The sequence below is a fragment of the Pan troglodytes genome, chromosome 20 (assembly GCF_028858775.2).
Source record: "Pan troglodytes isolate AG18354 chromosome 20, NHGRI_mPanTro3-v2.0_pri, whole genome shotgun sequence".
NCBI classification, from domain to species: Eukaryota; Metazoa; Chordata; class Mammalia; order Primates; family Hominidae; genus Pan; species Pan troglodytes.
The window spans coordinates 44,957,812-44,976,265 of NC_072418.2; the positions used below are offsets into that span (position 1 = coordinate 44,957,812).

The 18,454-nt window shown below is 50.9% G+C and overlaps 1 protein-coding gene across 5 annotated transcripts in view; it reads right to left on the reverse strand.

The window, feature by feature from the left end:
- Positions 1-18,454, reverse strand: part of GRIK5 (glutamate ionotropic receptor kainate type subunit 5) — a 70,822-nt gene that overhangs the window by 42,958 nt on the left and 9,410 nt on the right. For all 5 annotated transcript variants that reach the window (XM_016934228.4, XM_016934227.4, XM_016934223.4 and 2 more), the window contains 7 exons: positions 17,006-17,184; positions 15,623-15,676; positions 15,360-15,521; positions 13,014-13,166; positions 12,519-12,623; positions 12,296-12,403; positions 1,243-1,446 (listed from right to left, as the gene is read on the reverse strand). In XM_016934228.4, the coding sequence (XP_016789717.2) occupies positions 1,243-1,446; positions 12,296-12,403; positions 12,519-12,623; positions 13,014-13,166; positions 15,360-15,521; positions 15,623-15,676; positions 17,006-17,184 (965 nt within the window). The remainder of the gene's footprint in view (positions 1-1,242; positions 1,447-12,295; positions 12,404-12,518; positions 12,624-13,013; positions 13,167-15,359; positions 15,522-15,622; positions 15,677-17,005; positions 17,185-18,454) is intronic.

The following is an 18,454-nucleotide window of genomic DNA, read 5'->3' on the forward strand; positions in this document are numbered from 1 at the left end:
CCAGCTCTGGGAGTGTCCTAATCAGGGGCCTACTTATCTCCCAGGGCACAGTCCTGCCTCTGGGCAGTTGTGCCCATAGTTTCTCCCACCTGGAATAAAAAGAGGAACTACATTTCAGTCCCCCAGTATCTGCCAAGCGATGTGTGAGGTACTTGTCCCCATGTCCCGTAACCCTCACTATAGACCTGCAAGGTATTATTATCCCCATCTTAGGGAGGGGAAAACTGAGGTTCAGAGGAGAGAAATGACACTTAAGGATTCAAATCTAGGAGTGTCTGACACCCAAAGATCCTTTCCACTGCACCCTTGCCTGCCACCTCCCATGGCCCTGCCTTCCATCCCTCCTCAGCTGCAACCAAATTCTGCCCACGCTCAGGCCCCGCTGGTTCCTCCAGTGCATCCCGCTCCCTAGTATCGCCCCATCTTTGTAGATGCTATTTCCCCTGCTCCAAATACGCTCCCCTTCTCCCACACCCCCTTCATCTTGCTAACTCCTTCATGACCTTTGGGAATCAGTTTGGGTATCGTCTCTTCTGGGAAGCCCTCCTGGGATACGTGACTGGGTCAGGAACCTCCTCTGGGACCGTCCTCTGAGCTCCCCAATCACAGCCCAGACGGCTCTGTGCTGTGGTCATTCACTGTCTTGCACCCCAAAGAGACTCTAAGCTCTTGGGGGCAGGGTCCAGATCCACTGTGCTCACAGTGGGATCCCATGCCCAGCAAGAGGCAAGGCACATAGTAGGTACTCAATAAACAGCCACTGAATGGGTGAATGTATGAGTTCTACATGCAGCCCTCCAGGTCCATGATGTGCCAGGCCCTCCCTAGCAGGTGCTGGGCATAGCACACAGGTGAGGTGTGCTCCCTGCTCTCAGCCCTGCCTCCTGCAGGAAGCCTTTGACCTCCTCAGACCTTTTCCTGCTCCCCACTCCATGTCTCTTTCATTCACTTAACAAATCTTTGCACACCGACTAATCCAAGGTGGCATGAAAGGGGCATTTGGCAAAGCAGGACACAGGTGGTGATGCATGTACCATCTCTCCTCCTCTGTCCCATCCCACGGCACCCGCCAGGCACAGGCATACAGCGCAACATCAGTGAGGTGGTGTCAGGGGCCCTTCATGGCTCCTTCCTCTTCTGCCACCGGCCAGGCTGCTTCTGAGGTTAGACTGGCTGCCCAGCTGCCCGCCCTCCCTCACTCGCCGGGTCCATGCCTCTTTCCCAGCCCCAGTCCAGCCATACCCGGTTGATGAGCTCGCCAACCATGCCCGTCCAGGAGCCGTTGGGCTCGGGCGCCCCGTACAGCCCATCCTCCACCAACCGCAGGCGGTAGCGGAAGCGCAGCAGCTCGGCCAGCTCCCGCAGCATGTCCACGCAGAAGCCCTCGAAGCGTTCGTTCCCCGACAGGGCCTGGAAGTTGGGCCGGCGCATGACGTATGGGTTCTCCTGGGTGGGCAGAAGAAAGCAGGGGTCAGAGGCTGGGTGTCTAGTGGCTGGGTTGCGGATCCTGGAGCCCGGACCAGGCAGGTACAGCAGGAATCTGCTTGCTGAGCAGGGTTGATTTATTCATAGTACACATTTCTCACTTACAAATGCTCAGAGTGGGGAATAGACCTGAAAGCCAGGGAAAAACACATGGGTACTGCCAGTCCCTAGCAGATTGCAGGGAGCCATTTTAATCTCCAGCAGCCAACCTGATGCTCATTGGTGCCAAGCTCAAATGCGTATGAGGGAGGAGGGAACTTTAGAGTGAGTCAGACTGGATAGAGCTTGTGCCAAAGTGGATCAGGGGCTTTCAGATTTCTTATTACAATTCACAGTAAAAGACACATTTTACCCTGCAGCCTAAGTCACCCACACATGAACACACGTAACTAGACTTAATTCCACAGAACAGTCCTTGCCCTAGTAACTATGGGCAATACACTGATATTTTCTATTCTGCTATACTTCATCTTTCCACATGGCCGGTAATGACTCACCAAACCAACTTCATGAGCCACTAATGGGTTAAAGATGGTATTCCCTCACCAGGGTTTAGCTCCAGTCCAATTCCCCATGAGGGAGGCAGGCTGAAGATGACAGATGGTGCAATTTTTTTTTTTTTTTTTTTTTGAGACAGAGTCTTGCTCTGTCACCCAGGCTGGAGTGCAGTGGCGCGATCTCAACTTACTGCAACCTCCACCTCCTGGGTTTAAGCGATTCTCCTGCCTCACCCCCGCCAAGTAGCTTGGATTACAGGTGCCTGCCACCACGCCCGCCCAATTTTGTTTTTGTATTTTTAGTAGAGACGGGGTTTCACCATGTTGGCCAGGCTGGTCTTAAACTCCTGACCTCAAGTGATCCGCCCACCTCGGCCTCCCAAAGTGCAGGTGTGAGCCATCGCACCTGGCCCAGATGGTGCAATTTTAAGAGAATTTGGAAACTTAAGATTGTTTTGTAAAGTCTCCTGGTTATAAATGTTAGCAACTCTCATGCCTGAAATCCCACTGCTTTGGAAGGCTGAGATGGGAGGATTGCTTGAGCCCGAGTTTGAGGCTGCAGTGAGCTATGACTGTACCACTGCACTTCAGCCTGGGCAACTAAGCAACTCTGTCTCTAAAATAAAATAAAATAAATGTTAGCAACTGATACGGTTAGGCTTTGTGTCCCCACCCAAATCTCACCTTGAATTGTAATCCACATAATCCCTACATGTCAAGGGAGAGACCAGGTGGAGGTAACTGAATCAGGGGGGCGGTTTCCCCCATGCTCTTCTAGTGATAGTGAGTTCTCACGAGATCTGATGGTTTTATAACGGGCTCTTCCCCCTTCACTCGGCACATCTCTCTCCTGCTGCCTTGTGAAGAAGGTGCTTTGCTTCCCCTTCGCCTTCTGCTATGATTGTAAATTTCCCAAGGCCTCCCCAGCCATGCTGAACCTGTGAGTCAATTAAACTTCTTTCCTTCATAAATTACCGAGTCTCGGGCAGTTCTTTACAGCAGTATGAAAATGAACTAATACAGCAACCAATTCAAATTCTAATACCAATTATTATTAAATGTTCTGCAGGCCAAAACAAACAGTTTCTAGTTTGCAATCTCTGACCTACAGTCAGTTTGCCACATTGACGCTTATTTCTGAGGGGTTTGAGCAAACTTTACTGATCCCATTGTGCCAAAGAAACACAAAAGCAGAAAGAATGGTCCAAGTGCTAGGAAAACAAGGCATGTGATGATGGTAACAAATGGGAAACTTATCTGGACACAGTTATTGTCTAAATGGTTGTTTGTACAATGTCACTTTGGAATAATGAACAAAAGGACTTAGGACTTAGGGAAGAGCCAGGAAAGAGCTTTGGTTAAAATATACACAATGAGCCAGGTGTAGTACCTCAAGCCTGTAATTCTAACACTTTGGGAGGCCAAGGCAGGTGGATGGCTTGAGCCCAGGAGCTCAAGACCAGCCTAGGCAACATGGCAAAACCCCGTCTCTATAAAAAATACAAAAATTAGCCAGGTGTGCTGGTGTGCACCTGTAGTCTCAGCTACTCAGGAGGCTGAGGTAGAGTCCCAGAGGCTCAGGTTGCGGTGAGCCGAGATTGCACCACTGTAGGCCAGCCTGGGAGATGGAGCGAGACTCTCTCAAAAATAAAATAAAATAAAATATCCACAATGGTTATTGTGTATTGAGAAACTGTGCTGTGCATTCTCTCGATGACATCATTTTAATTCCTTATGGTGACCTTACACTGAAATGGGCATAAGTAGATTCCTTTTACACATGTGGACACGGAGGCTCAAAGTGGTTAGGTGACCTCTGTCACCTCTCATTCATTCAACACACAATTACTGAGCTCCATGGTAGATGTGGCCACAATATTGTGCTGCTTCTTCTAGCAACAGATGGGGTCCATTTCTCCCTGGGTTCAGACTTCTTGGTCTGAGCTGGCCTTATGACTTGTTTTGGCCAACTGGATGTGGCAGAGGTGATGCTGTGTGAATTCCAGAGTCTCAGCCTTCAGAGCAGCCCCCATTTAAGGAAGCCCAGGCTGGCCTGCTGGAGGGTGAGTGAACGAAGGCATGCCAGCCAACAGCCAGCATCCACAGCCATTCTGCACTTTCCAGTCCAGTCTGGACACCAGCTGAATGCTGCCGCAGTGTGCCCAAGTGAGACCAGCCAAAGAACCACTAAGTTGACCCACGGAATCATGCAAAATAATCAACTGCTATTGTTTCAGTTTCTGGGTTCTGGGTGGTTTGTCACACAGTAATAGAATCTCCTACTATGTGGCCAGGTCATAAGCTCTGGACTCCAGGACCCCACAGAGCCCTACAGCTACAGGGTGATGGAATGGAGGGCAGTCAGTGATTCTCTATTAAGCTGCCTTTCCAGAACCAAAATTGTGGAACGGGGAACAAGAATGTGAGATAATACTAATAATAGCGGCAGCAGCCAGCATTTCTTGTGGGCTTGCTGTGTGACAGCAATTCTGTCAGCGTGGGATGGCAGTATTATTACGTCTCTTTTAGAGATGAGGATGCTGAGGTCCAGAGAAGTGAAGTAGTAAGTGGCTGAGAAGGACAAGTTGGTCTGATTCCAAAGCTCCGCTCTTAAGCCCTGTGCTAGACTGAGCTCAAGTGGACAGAATCAGACAGTGGATAAGGGAGAAGCCAGAGAGAGACGAGGGACCCAGGTTGGGTATCAAAGCTGGAGAATCAGAAACTGAGAATCCTAGAGACAAGGGCCTGGCTCCCATACAGCCCCCTTGACATATAGAGGATAGAACCAAGGCTCAGAGAGGTAAAGCATCTAGCCCAAGGCCACCCAGCTGAAGCAGGGCAGTGGGAAGGGAGATGGGGCAGAGCTGGGCTTCACAACCCAGTCACTGTGCACTCTGAACCCTGTTCCTTCCTATGCCAAGCTGATCTCTAAATTCAAGACTGAGGAACTTAGGTTCAGGGTCTCAGGATGGGGTCTGCGCTTAGAGAGACAAAAAGAGACTGGGGCCTGTGAATAGAAATTAGATAACCGTAATCTAGGACTCAACTTAGAGTCACAGACTATCAGAACAGAAGGGTCCTCAAGGAGCCTCAAATCCAGGGTCTTCAGACTTCAAAAAGAATCTTATGCAGAAGCCCAACACTGCAGCCAGACAATGAGATACTGCTAAGTCCAATTCTAAGAATTTACCCTACAAATGGCTGTGCATCAAAAACGCAGGTCCAAGAAAGTCAGTGCAGCATTGCTTGTAGTGAGAACAAAGACTGAAACAACCTAATTTGGGCCAAGTTAAAAAGATTATCGATGTCATAAAAGAATCCCAGGCAACCACTAAAATAGCAAGGTCTACAAGATATATTAGGAGGAAAAAAACAAGCTACAGAACAACGTGTACAATATGCAACTCTTTGTTAAAGAAAGAGCAACGATGTGCTTGTATATGCATAGACATTTCTGGGAGGATGGTGGCCTCTGAAAAAAGAAAATGAGAGACCCAGGGAAGGAAGGAAACTGATTTTTCACTCCTCACCTGCCTTGTACTCTTTGAATTCTATTTTACGTAGGTTTGTATTAACTTCTGTCCCTTCCCCAATTTTATTTATTTATTTTTGAGACAGAGTCTTGCTCTGTCACCCAGGCTGGAGTGTAGTGGTGCGATCTCGGCTCACTAGAACCTCCACCTCCTGGGCTCAAGTGATTCTCCCACCTCAGCCTCCGGAGTAGCTGGGACCACAGGTGCGAGCCACTAAGCCTGGCTAATTTTTGTATTTTTTGTAGAGACAGGGTTTCATCATGTTGCCCAGGCTGGTCTCGAACTCCTGAGCTCAAGTGATCTGCCCACCCCAGCCTCCCAAACTGCTGGGATTACAGGCATGAGCCACCATGCTCAGCCCCCTTCCACAGTGTAACAATTTTTTTTAAATTGAAGTATGATATTTAAGTGTGTATGAACATGCATGGTTGGCTGGGCTTGGTGGTTCACGCCTGTAGTCCCAGCACTTTAAGAGGCCAAGGAGGGAGGATCACTTGAGCCCAGGAGTTCAAGACCAGCCTGGGCAACATAGGAAGACCCCGTCTCAATAAAAATAACTTATAAAAAATAAAAAGAAATGCAAAGAGTCAAGAAGAACCAAAGTAATCCTAAAGAAGAAAAGCAAAACTGGGGGTTTACCCTGCCAAATGTTAACACTTAAATTAAAGCTATGGTATTTAAGACACTGCAGTACTAGAACAAAGACAGACAAACAGACAATAGAATGGAGTGTTTGGAAACCCACATATAAATGGATATTGATTTGTGACAAAGGTAAAACTGTCCTGAAGGGGGAAGAATTATTGTTATAATAAATGGTGCTGCTGAATTAAATACCCATATGGAAAAAAATGTATTCTGGCCAAGTGCGGTGGCTCATGCCTGTAATCCTAGCACTTTGGGAGGCTGAGGCAGGTGGATTACTTGAGGTCAGGAGTTCAAGACCAGCCTGGCCAATATGGTGAAACCCCTATCTCTACTAAAAATACAAAAATCAGCCAGGCGTGGTGGTGGGCGCCTGTAATCCCAGCTACTGGGGAGGCTGAGACAGGAGAATCACTTGAACCCAGGAGGTGGAGGTTGCAGTTAGCCAAGATCGCATGCTACTACATTCCAGCCTGGGCAACAGAGTGAGACTCTGTCTCAAAAAAAAAAAAAGAAAAAAGAAAAAAATGTATTTTGACTCCCCTACCTCACATGCTACATAAAAATCAATTTCAGGAGGATGGCAGACCCAAATGTAAAAGGCAAAATTATTAAGTTTTTAGAACACAAATAGTAGAATATCTTCATGATATAGGGGTATACACGGAATTCTTAAATTCTAAAATCATTAACCATAAAGGAAAAAAGCTGATGAAGAGAACTTTGGTAAAATTAAAAATCAAATCCTTTTATCCAAAATATACTACTGAGAATGAAAAGGTAAGCCACAAAGGGGGACAGGACATTTGCAATACATACATCAGACAAATGACTTGTACCCAAGAATGTATAAATAACTCACAATCAGGCTGGGCACAGTGGCTCACGCCTGTAATCCCAGCACTTTGGGAGGCCGAGGTGGGCAGATCACGAGGTCAGGAGATCGAGACCATCCTGGCTAATCGGTGAAACCCCGTCTCTACTAAAAATACAAGAAATTAGCTGGGCGTGGTGGCGGGCGCCTGTAGTCCCAGCTACTTGGGAGGCTGAGGCAGGAGAATGGCGTGAACCGAGGAGGCAGAGCTTGCATTGAGCCGAGATTGTGCCACTGCACTCCAGCCTGGGTGACAGAGCAAGACTCTGTCTCAAAATAAAAAAACAAACAAATAAAAAATAAAAAATAACTCACAAATCAATAAAAAGTCATATATCCCAATTTTTTTAAAATAGAAAAAGACATGAATAGGAACCTTGCAAATGAGGATTTCCAAATAGCCAATAAAGGGCCAAGTGTGGTGGCTCATGCCTGTAATCCCAGCACTTTAGGAGGTCAAGGTGGGTGGATCCCTTGAGCCCAGGAGTCCAAGACCAGGCTGGGCAACATGGTAAAACCCTGTCAATTAAAAAAAATTGTTTTTAATTAGCTGGGTGTGGTGGTGCACGACTGTGGTCCCAGCTACTCAGGAGGCTGAGATAGGAGAAGTGCTTGAGCCTGGAGGTCGAAGCTGCAGTGAGCTACGATTGGGCCACTGCACTCCAGCCTGGGTAACAGAGCAAGACCCTCTCTCAAAAAACAAAAACAAAGAAAAATCAAATAGCCAATAAACACAAAAAGGTGTTCTCCCTCCCTGATCATTAGGGAAATGCAAATGAAAACCACCATATATGGTTGGTACCTTTATACACTCACCACTGACAAACCGAGGAGCAAGTGGAATTTTCATTCATTCGCTGCCGCTGGGAATGAAAGTGAAAGTGGTTCAACCACTTTGGAAGACACTTTTACAATACTTGCTAAAGCTAGGACAAACACCCTGCGACCCAGCAACTAGAACACACCCAACAGAAACACCAGTACATGTTCACCAAAAGACATGGAAGAGAACCTTCCTAGTAGTACTATTCCTAACAGCAAAGAGCCAGAAACAAATGTCCATCTAGATTGGATGAATCAGGAAATTGCAGTACATTCAACATACAACGAGACTACACTACTTGCAATGACACAGATGAAACTCATAATGTTGCCAGAAGCAGCCAGTCTCAAGAAAGAACACACAGTACGATGCCATTTATATGAGGTTCAAGGGCGGGCAAAGCTGATCTGTGGTGACGGAAGCTGAGATGGGGGTTAGCCTTGGAGGGTTAGTGATTGGAAGGGCATGGGGAGGATTTGGGTTGGGGACAGCTGGTTGGTTACACAGGTGTGTTCAGTTTTTGAAACTTCAGTGAGAAGTAACACGATTTGTGCACATTTCTGTATGTGTGTTACGCTTCAGTGAAAATCTCTCAAAAGTAAAAACAAAAAATTAAAGTAGGGTAGGTTCTAGAACATTCCTTACAAGCTGATTGCTTGGACCCTTTCATGAACCTGGGATCCAAATCCTTGTCCAGGATTTCCTGCAGTGTAGTTTAAACAACACTGATCTAGTCCAACCTCCTCACTCTGCTATGAATATTTTATTTACGTATTTATTTATTATTATTATTTTTAGACAGGGTCTCACTCTGTCGCCCTGGCAGTGGTATGATCTGGGCTCACTGCAGCCTCAACCTCCTGAGTTCAAGTAATCCTCCTGCCTCAGCCTCCCAAGTAGCTGGGATTAAAGGTGCACACCACCACGCCCAGCTAATTTTTGTATTTTTAGTAGAGATGGGGTTTCGCCATGTTGCTCAGGCTGGTCTCAAACTCATGGGCCCAAGTGATCCTCCCGCCTCGGTCTCCCAAAGTGCTGGGGTTACAGGTGTGAACCACCATGCCCAGACTGCTAGGAATACTTTAATCCCCTCACTTTAAAGGAGGAAACTGAGTATAGAGAGACCTGCTAGGGGCACACAGTGTGTGGATGGCAGTGCCAGGCTCAGGACACAGCCCTGAGGGCTCAGAAAGAAGTAGAAATAATGGAGGCAATGTGGCCTGGCACGGTGGCTCACGCCTGTAATCCCAGCACTTTGGGAGGCCGAGACGGGCAGATCACGAGGTCAGGAGATCAAGACCATCCTGGCTAACACGGTGAAACCCCGTCTCTACTGAAAATACAAAAAAAAGCCGGGTGTGGTGACGGGCGCCTGTAGTCCCAGCTACTCGGGACACTGAGGCAGAAGAATGGTGTGAACCCAGGAGGCGGAGCTTGCAGTGAGCCGAGATCGCGCCACTGCACTCCAGCCTGGGTGACAGAGCAAGACTCTGTCTCAAAAAAAATAAAAAAATAAAAAAATAAAAAATAATAGAGGCAACGTGGTGCAAAAGACAGGCATGTGGGCTCTGCTGCCTTCTAGCTGGGCGACCTTGGGCACGTCATTTAACCCTCCTATGCCTGAGTTTCTTCATCCGAAAATCAGGGCTTCTGTGAAGATTGTGTCACATGAGCACAGGGCTTGGCACAACGCTCAAAGCCACGAACCACAAGCTCAGGAGAGGGAGGGAGGGAGGGAGGTGCTCTCACACGTACCTTGGGCACTGCAAGGGCCTTCTTAGCTCATGTGATCCTCCCACTGCCCCTCAAGGCGAGACGCAGACCCGTTGTACAGATAAAGCAATGGATACTGTAGTTAAGTGACTTGAACTAATAAGAGCAGAGGAATGGGACTGAGGTCCCTCTGTCCGCGGCAGAGAGACTACTCTTAACTGCCACACTAGTCACCAAAGGGCAGAGTGAGGCATCTCAGCTCAATGAAGGGAATCCTCAGGACCACCTGGGTGCCCTGACAAATTCTCCAAGACTGGGGCGAGACCAGCCGCTGAGGAGGGCGGGCCTATGCACAGCCTCAACTCCGTGGGACTTCTGCACCCCCAGCTTCCCCATGGGGCCTCTCTCTATCTCAGCGCCAGCCCATCCTGTCTCAGCACAAGATCCCTGAGCCTGCCCCAGGGGCAGCGCCAGCCTGCACCCCATCACCAGAGGCCCTCGCTCCCACACCCAGACCACCTCTAATCCCTAGCAGCATCCCTCATGGGCCAACAAGGAGCCTTCCTGACTCCAGATCTGGCCCCGCCCCTTCCTGCTCAACACTCTCTCCCCAAGGTAAAGCACAGGACAACTGAGTCCTTCAGAGCCCCTTCCCCACCTGCTGCCCCGCAGCCCCTAGGCTGCCTCTGTCCCAACACTCACCACAACCCTCTGTACTTACTAGGTATCAGTCACAGCTCTAGGCCCTGGGATAGAGCAGCGAATGAGACAAGTTCTAACCCACATCTTGCCCTAGGCACCCAGTTTGAGTCACATCTGAATCTCCAAGTGCCTGACACAGGTCTTGCCCAGAAACCCATGTCAGGCAATATCAGCGAATGAACAGGGCTTGTCTGGCTGTGTACACGTTGCCTCCCTGTTCAACCTGACAAACACCTCCCAAAACCCCAGCTCCTGCCCCTCCTGCTGCTCCTGCTGCCTGGGATATTTTCTGGGCACCCAACTCCTATGCAACCCCATCTAATGCCACCTCTGCCAGGAAGCCTTCCTCCAGCCTCCTAAAGCTGACTCAGTCCCTCCTTTCTTTGGTAGTCCCTCATTGTGGGAATGACTGTGTCCAGGTCTATCTCCTCCATCAGACTGGGACCGCCTCCCAGTGCCACCTGAGAGCACCTGACTCATATCTGTGCTTCTAGAATGTAAGGGCCAGCACCATACAGCTTTGGTAAATATTTATGGAATGAATAAGTGAATCAACCCATCAAGAGATAGGTGAACATCAGGAAGGGAAGAAAAATACAAGCTCCCAGGCCTTGAGGAGAAGCAGGGAGGAGAGTGAAGACACTTGAAGCTCCCAGGGTCACAGCTCAGCTCTCCTGACCTCCCCTCCCTGACCTTTGCACCCCGTTCCCCACCAAGGCCCCCAACTCTTCTGCCTCCAGGAGGCTTCAGGGATTGACCGCACACCACAGCACAGAGGGTCTGACTGCTCCTAGCCAAGCCCCCAGGGCCCCCTGGGGAGGCTGTTAGGAGGTGTCTGGTTTCCCGTCTGCAGGCCATCTGTCCCTCCACAACAGGATCACTGGCCCTGCTCCAGAGGGACTCGAGGTCCATTTTAGATCAGGAGTTCCCTAGGGACTGAGGGAACTGCTCTGCGACTCACTGCTTTAGGTGGCCCTCTAACATCCTGCAAAACCCTCTTGTAACCCTCTCTGAATGTCAGCATCCACGGCGAATAGCTGACACAGCTCAGAGTTACTGAGCGGCTCCCTCACTAACAACGAGTGCTGACAGGCCACGGACTTGGCCACTGTGAAGAGCATGGCTGCCTGGCATGTCCAGCCTCCAGGCCAGCCGCTTGGGGAAGCCTCCTGCTCGCCAGGCCCTGTGGATCACCCCCTCCCTGACCTCCTAAGGCACTGGAAGCCCATTGTGCCTGGCAGGAGGCAGCATGGTGCAGCAGAGAGGGCACCAGCTCCGAGCCTGACACTAGCTCTGCCGGGGACTCACTGTGTGACCTGCTTCCTTACCCTCAAAAGGGGGAAATAAGACGAAGCTCACAAGGGTAGCCGTGAGGTCTAAAGAATGACGCTTGGAAAGGGCCTAGCACAGTGCCCGGTGCAGAACAGGCGATCAATAAATACTTGACATACAAAGGCCCCTCTGCCTCTGATTTGGTGAAATGCAGGAGTGGCACCCCCAGGGCTACAGGACAGCGCCCCTGTCTGGTGCTTGGGTACTGAGAGGTCTGGAGCTTCAGAACACAGAGGTCAAGACTCAGGCTCTGAAGGATTAGAGACATAGCTTCCAGTCCTGGCTGTGCCGGGTGCTTGCTGTGTGACCCTGGGCAAGTCGCCTCCCCTCTCTGAGCCTCAGTTTCCACAACTTCAAGATGGACACTGAGTTGGCATTGTTGATACATGTTGTTGGCAAGGGTGGCAAAACAACTGTTCTGGCAATCATGATTCATCAGGATTGACCAGAGCCAGATACTGTGCAAAGAGCTGGGTTAAATCTGGCCCTGAGGGCAGTCTGCTCCCCCCCTGCTCTGGCAGCATTTAGGATGGTAGCGCCTTGTTCACAACCTGGAGTTGCTGCGTGCAGGAATCCCAGCCCCCACTGGCCTATGAGCTGTGCCAGCCAATGCATCCCTCCACCTCACGGTGGGAGCTAGGACTGGACTCAGGGCAGCGCCACTCCCAGGCCCCCATCTAGGGCCACTCACCAGGATGGTTGTGACCACCAGGGTCTTGTTGGCCAGTGTCTGCGACAGGTTGATGTCCAGGGTGGTGGCATTCATGGCCAGGGTGCGGTTAGAGTACCACACCCCAATCTAGGGGGCAGAGAGGGTACTGTCAGCTCAGGCCCTGCCTGAGGTCATGGCAGCCTCTGGGCCCGCCCCCACCCTCACCCCAGCAGGGCTCTGGCGTCACCCTGGGTCTGCTCACCTCACGGTGGCCCTGCCGGGACTTTTCTAGGATGCGCAGGGTGTAGTTGGTTCTCTGCCCTTTGCTGTTGAACTCGACCCGCCCGGTCAGCCCATCATACTCTACCTGGCAGGGTGGGGAGGTGGGGCAGAGGGAGAGTGCAGGGGCCCAGAGATGGGCAGGGAAGGCCCAGCGTGGTGAGACATCCACAGAGAAAGGCACGGACAGACCGGGGTGGAGGGGACAAGAGAGAGAAGAGGAAGATCACAGTCAAAAGAGCAAGATAACATGCAAGGAAGCAAGAGGAGATGGGACAAAAGGCATGAAGAGGGCAAGACTCAGAAAGAGAGAGAGAGAGTAACCCAGATAGGCAGCAACAGCCAGGAGTGGACAGGGGAGGCAGTGGGTAGGGTGGGAAGAGCAGGGAGGGCGGAGGGCCACAGGGTGGTCACAGTGAGCGCTCCCACCTGAGGTGGCCGTGTCCTGCCTCCTCCACCCATCCCCGCTCGGGCTCACCATGCGCAGGTAGTTCATGAGGCTGGTCCCGTGGGGCCAAATGTTGGCCGATGTACAGGCCAGAGGCTTCACACCGATCTCCTGGCTGCGGTTCAGCTCTCGGACAGCACTCACCACCACGTGCACGGCGTCAAACATCAGGGCAGCTGACAGCTGCGGTGGGACAGAGGCGGGGGTGGGATGGATAAGAGGCTGCTTAGGCAGAGGAGCCCCAAAGGCCCCTGAGCTGCCACCCTCAAACCCTCAAATAACTTCCCTCTCCCCAGGAATGGGAAACTGGGTGGGTCAGGAGTGAGGAAGTGGCTCTGGTGTCTTTCTTGGGAAGTGGAATTGACAACGGGGAAGGTGTGTGTGCTTCCCATGTCTTGGTGGGAGTAGGTCTCCCAGAATGTATGTGGCCATGTATCTCTCAGAGGGTGCCTGGATAGCTAGCTGTGTCACCTGCATGGGCAGGTATGTCTGTGAATCTGGGTGATGCAGGCCAGGGAAGATGGCCATAGTCCCCGTCTGAGTGTGTCTGGGGCACGTTTACATGAGTGGGGCTGGATGACGATGCCCATTCATCTATACGCAGCTTGGGTGTGGTGTCAGAGAGGCAGGAGCATATAATGATTGGTCGCGGGCCTGGGAGGCAGGTGGCTCAGAGCTAGAGGCCTGGCTCTGCTATTTTCTCATTCTTTGACAGGGCTAAGTCCTCATTCCTCCCTGAACCTCAGTTTCCTTCTCTGTAAAATGAGGATAATAGTAATCTCTACCTTCATGTGCTGTTACGGGGCTCCGGTGACATAACGCCTGTAAAGCACTCAGAACAGTGCCTGGCACACAGTTAGCGTCCCATACACTGTAGCCCCCAATCTGTGACACAACCACGGTGTCTGTGTGTGCTTGTTAGGGTGTGCCCCAGCTGTGTTAGTGTGAAGGTCTGAGTATCTGTGTTGTGTAGATGTGCACAGGGGTACACACAAATGTGCCTCTGTGTTGGGGTGTGTGATGTCCCTGTGTGGACACATCTGACTGGACAGCTTGGTGTCCATGTGCGCTCTGCGCGTAGAAGTGTCTTGGTGTCTTGGTATCTGAGTAGATGTCTGTGAACAAATACACATAAATATGCATCTTTTGTATGCTGGTATTTATTCAACATCTATTATCAGACACCTGTTATGAGCTAGGCTGTTTTAAGTGCTGGGGATACAATGGTGAACAAAATAAACAGAACCCCCTGCCCTCATGGAACTTACAGTCCTCAAATCCATATCTCTATGTAAGTCTAATATACAGTAAGCCACATCGTGATGAAATAAGCAAATATAAGTGCTATGGAAAAAGACAAGGCAGGGAGGGGTAAAAAAATAGGTAGTTTACCTTTTTTTTTTTCTTTTGAGACAGAGTCTTGCTCTGTCACCCAGGCTGGAGTGCAGTGGCACAATCTTGGCTCACTGCAACCTCTTCTACCTCCCAGGTTCAAGCGACTCTTGTGCCTCAGCCACCCAAGTAGCTGGGATTACAGGCATACGCCACCACACCCAGCTAATGTTTGTATTTTTAGTAGAAACAGGATTTTGCCATGTTGGCCAGGCTGATCTCGAACTCCTGGACTAAAGTGATCCTCCTGCCTCAGCCTCCCAAAGTGCTGGGATTACAAGTATAAGCCACCATGCCTGGCCAATTTACTTTTTTTTTTTTTTTGAGACGGAGTGTCGCTCTCTCGCCCAGGCTGGAGTGCAATGGCATGATCTCAGCTCACTGCAACCTCCGCCTCCCAGGTTCAAGTGATTCTTCCACCTCAGCCTCCCAAGTAGCTGGATTACAGGCACCTGCCATCATGCCCAGCTAATTTTTGTACTTTTGTAGAGATGGGGTTTCTCCATGTTGGCCAGGCTGGTCTTGAACTGCTGACCTCAGGTGATTCACCTGCCTCGGCCTCCCAAAGTGCTGGGATTACAGGTGTGAGCCACCGCGCCGGGCCAAGTTTACCATTTTTTAAACAGGAGGAGGAAGGAAAAGTCTTATACCTGAGGGGACACTGGAGCAATGTCCTAGTGATGGGGAGCAAGCCACTGCTTCTCTCGGAAAGTGCACAGGAAGCAGGGGGAAGAGGGTGTGCAGAGGCCCTGAGGTGCACCTGCTTGGGGCATCAGAGGCACCTCGAGGAGCTGGTGTGGCCAGAGTGGTGTGGGAGGTAGAGAGAGAGGAGGACATGGGTCCAATGCATCACAAGGCCACACCACGAGGCCTCAGGGAGGGCAAGAGGGTTCTGAGCATGATCTGAGCGAGGTCTGAAAGGGGGCCCCAGAAGTATCTGTGCACAGAGTGTTTCTGGGTGTGACTGGGTATCTGTGTGCTCACCGCAGGGCCCGGGTAGGTGCTGGCTTCACAGTTCTCCCTCCAGGACATGTTGAGGCTGCGGACAAACTCAGGGTAGAAGGGGTGGGACGTGTTGAACATGGAGAAGCCCAGGATGTTGGAGGAGTCCTCCACAATACCGTCCAGATGCAGGATGGGGAAGTCCTGGGACCAGGAAGAGGTGGTGAGGCCTGGGGCTAAGCCCTAATGGTACAGCTGTGATGGGAAGGAAGTGGGGGCAGAGATGGGCCAGAGGGCATACACACCATGGTGGTGAGGATGTACTTGTAAAACGCTGAGGTCATTCCCAGTTCCGAGGCCTGGAAAACACAGGAGGCAAAGAGGCAGAGTGAGAGACAGAGACCCACAGGCAGAGATGGGGAGGACTCAAGAGAAGAAGAGAGATTTAGAGACAGGCCTGGTGAGAAGACACCCCATGGGAAACACAGTAAAGTAATAAATGCTCAGAGATAGACAGACAGGGAGGAGGAGACAAGTGGGGGCAGAGGGAGGCCTTAGTCCCTGGTGTCCTGCCATGCTGACTGCTGTCCCAGGTGGGACATTTTGCTAGAGGAGAGATTTTGCTAGAGGAGATTTTGCTAGAGGAGAGAATAGGACTCCCAAATGCCCCCTGTCTCTCATGAAGGCACTTAGAAGATTTCCTTCTGGAGATAGGCAAGAAGAAGCCTCAGAAATAGGGCAGGAAGGGGAATTATCTTTATTTATTTATTTATTTTTAAAGACAAGATCTTGCTCTGTCACTCAGGCTGGAGTGCAGTGGTGGGATCATAGCTCACTGAAGCCTTGACCTCTCAGGCTCAAGTGATCCTCCCACCTCAGCTCCTGAGTACCTGGAATCGTAGGCATGTACCACAATGCCCAGCTAATTTTTTAAAAATTGTTTTTTTGTAGAGATGGGGTCTTGCTATGGTCCCAAGCTCCTGGTCTCAAGCAATCCTCCTGCCTTGGCCTCCCATGGTGCTGGGATTATAGGTGTGAGCCACCAGGCCCAGCAGAGAGGAGAGCCTTAATTTTAAGCCCTACACTCTCCAAAAGCCAAGCTTGGGCTGCAAATGTGTAGGACTCAGCCTAGGCATAAGGTCGGAAAATTGATTCCCTGCAATCTTTAAAAGTGCTTTGCAATAATAGCAGCCAGTTTGAACGTCAAGATTCATTCTTGAGACCCTTTTCTCATAATCCTCGAGGAAAACAAAGCTGGAAAAATTCTTCCTGCCAGAAGCACCCAAGTCTGTCCCCCCACGAGAATTATAATATTAAAGGGCACCAGCTTGCATTTCCTGGGTGGCAGGAGTTGGGCTCTCATCACGTGGGTGTCAGGGAAGGGCAGGCTTGGAGAGGGAAGAGACAACTGTTCACACGGCTGGCACGGGAGGGGCCAGCCGTTGTGTGTTAACCCTCACAACCCACCGAGCAGGGACTATTCACAGGGAGATGTGGTGACTGCTCAGGACCACACAACCAGGAAGCAGGCAGGCTGAGAGACAAACTTTACAATTATCATCTTTACGGAAGAAGAAGGTCTTGAAGCCCCCTTTTGACTCCTGAGGCCCATGGGCATTGGGTGACTTGCTCGGTCACCCCAAGTTTCTGGCCCCAGTCCTTTGGGAAATCAGAGGTAGGGGCCTCACCTTACGGAGGATGAGGTGGGAGATGGAGGCGTTGGCGTCGATGATGATGGTGGACACCTTGTCATCACGGATCTCCTTGAGCAGTGGTGTGGGGTCCCGGCTGTCGTCCAACATCCTCACTGACAGCGTCTCCTTGGAGATGAGGAAGCCACGCACCAGTTCCTCCAATCGCAGCAGGCCTGAGGGAGGGGTGGGGCCTTGGGTTGGAGCCCTTCTGGGTACCCAGGCATGGCGTAGACACTCCCTCCTCCTCAACATGGGGCAGCTGGGCAGAGGACTGGAGGGTGTGCAAGGACATGGGGCAGCTGGGTCCCATGGGGTAATGGGCTTGGGGACCCAAAGCCTGGGCCCTCCCCAGTTAAAATCCCAACCTAGACCTCTCCCTAGAACTCCAGATTCCTGTCTCTGCCACCTTCCTGACCCCTCATTGGGTGTCTTGACAGGTATCTCATGCTTAATCTCCTTGCTCAACCACCACAGCTTCCCCATGTTGGTGAACAGCATCTCTAGTGTGCCAGTCGCTCAGGCCAAAACTCTGGCTTCCTCTCTTTCACACCCAATCCATCAAGGCCCTCCCTTCCAAACACATCAGATCCCCTCACGCCGTGCCACTGTCACCACCCTGTCCTGAGCCACCACCAACTCCTGCCTGCTGCAATCCCCAAGCCTGCCCCTGAGTCTGTTCCCTACACAGCAGCCAGAATGATACGGGTCAGATGTGCTCCTCCTCTGCCCCAAACCCTCAAATGCCTTCCCAGCTCAGTCAGAGTCCTAGAGGCCAAAGTCCTCACAGCCTCCAAAGCCACACAATCTGCCCAACTCAACCCCTTGTTACTGCCCAGACTGCGGGAATTCAAGACCAGCCTGGCCAATATAGTGAGAAGCCATCTCTTTAGAAAAAAAAAAAGGTACTTGTTGAGCATGTGCTCTGTGCCAGGCTCTGCTCTTGGTATTGGGGTCAGCTGTGAGTGGAGCAGACCAGGTACAGGATGAGGAGATGAGTTTGGCAACAAACACCGCAAATAAATGCATTACATGGTTAGAAATAATGAGTTCTATGTTAAAGCAGAAATGAGTTATGAAGACTGGGAGTCTAGTGTGGGTGTGGGGTGCAACTTTAAATGAAATGGTGGGCGGGGGCCTCATTGAGACACTAGAGTAGAGACTGATCCCTAATAGCCTAATATCAAGAGCCAGGCCTGGCACATAGCAGCTGCTCAATAAATACCTTTTTTTTTTTTTTAACCACCCAGCCCACAGCTCCTCCTCTCCCCATCACTCACTCTCTGGGCTTGAGCCACACCACCTCCTTGCTGTTCTGCACACACCATAGTCTTGCTACTGTCCTGCGGCCTTCACGCTGGCTGTTCCCTTGGCCTAGAACCCTCTCCTCTCACATCCTTACACAGCTCCCTCCTTCCCCTCCTCCAGGTCTCTATTCCAACATCA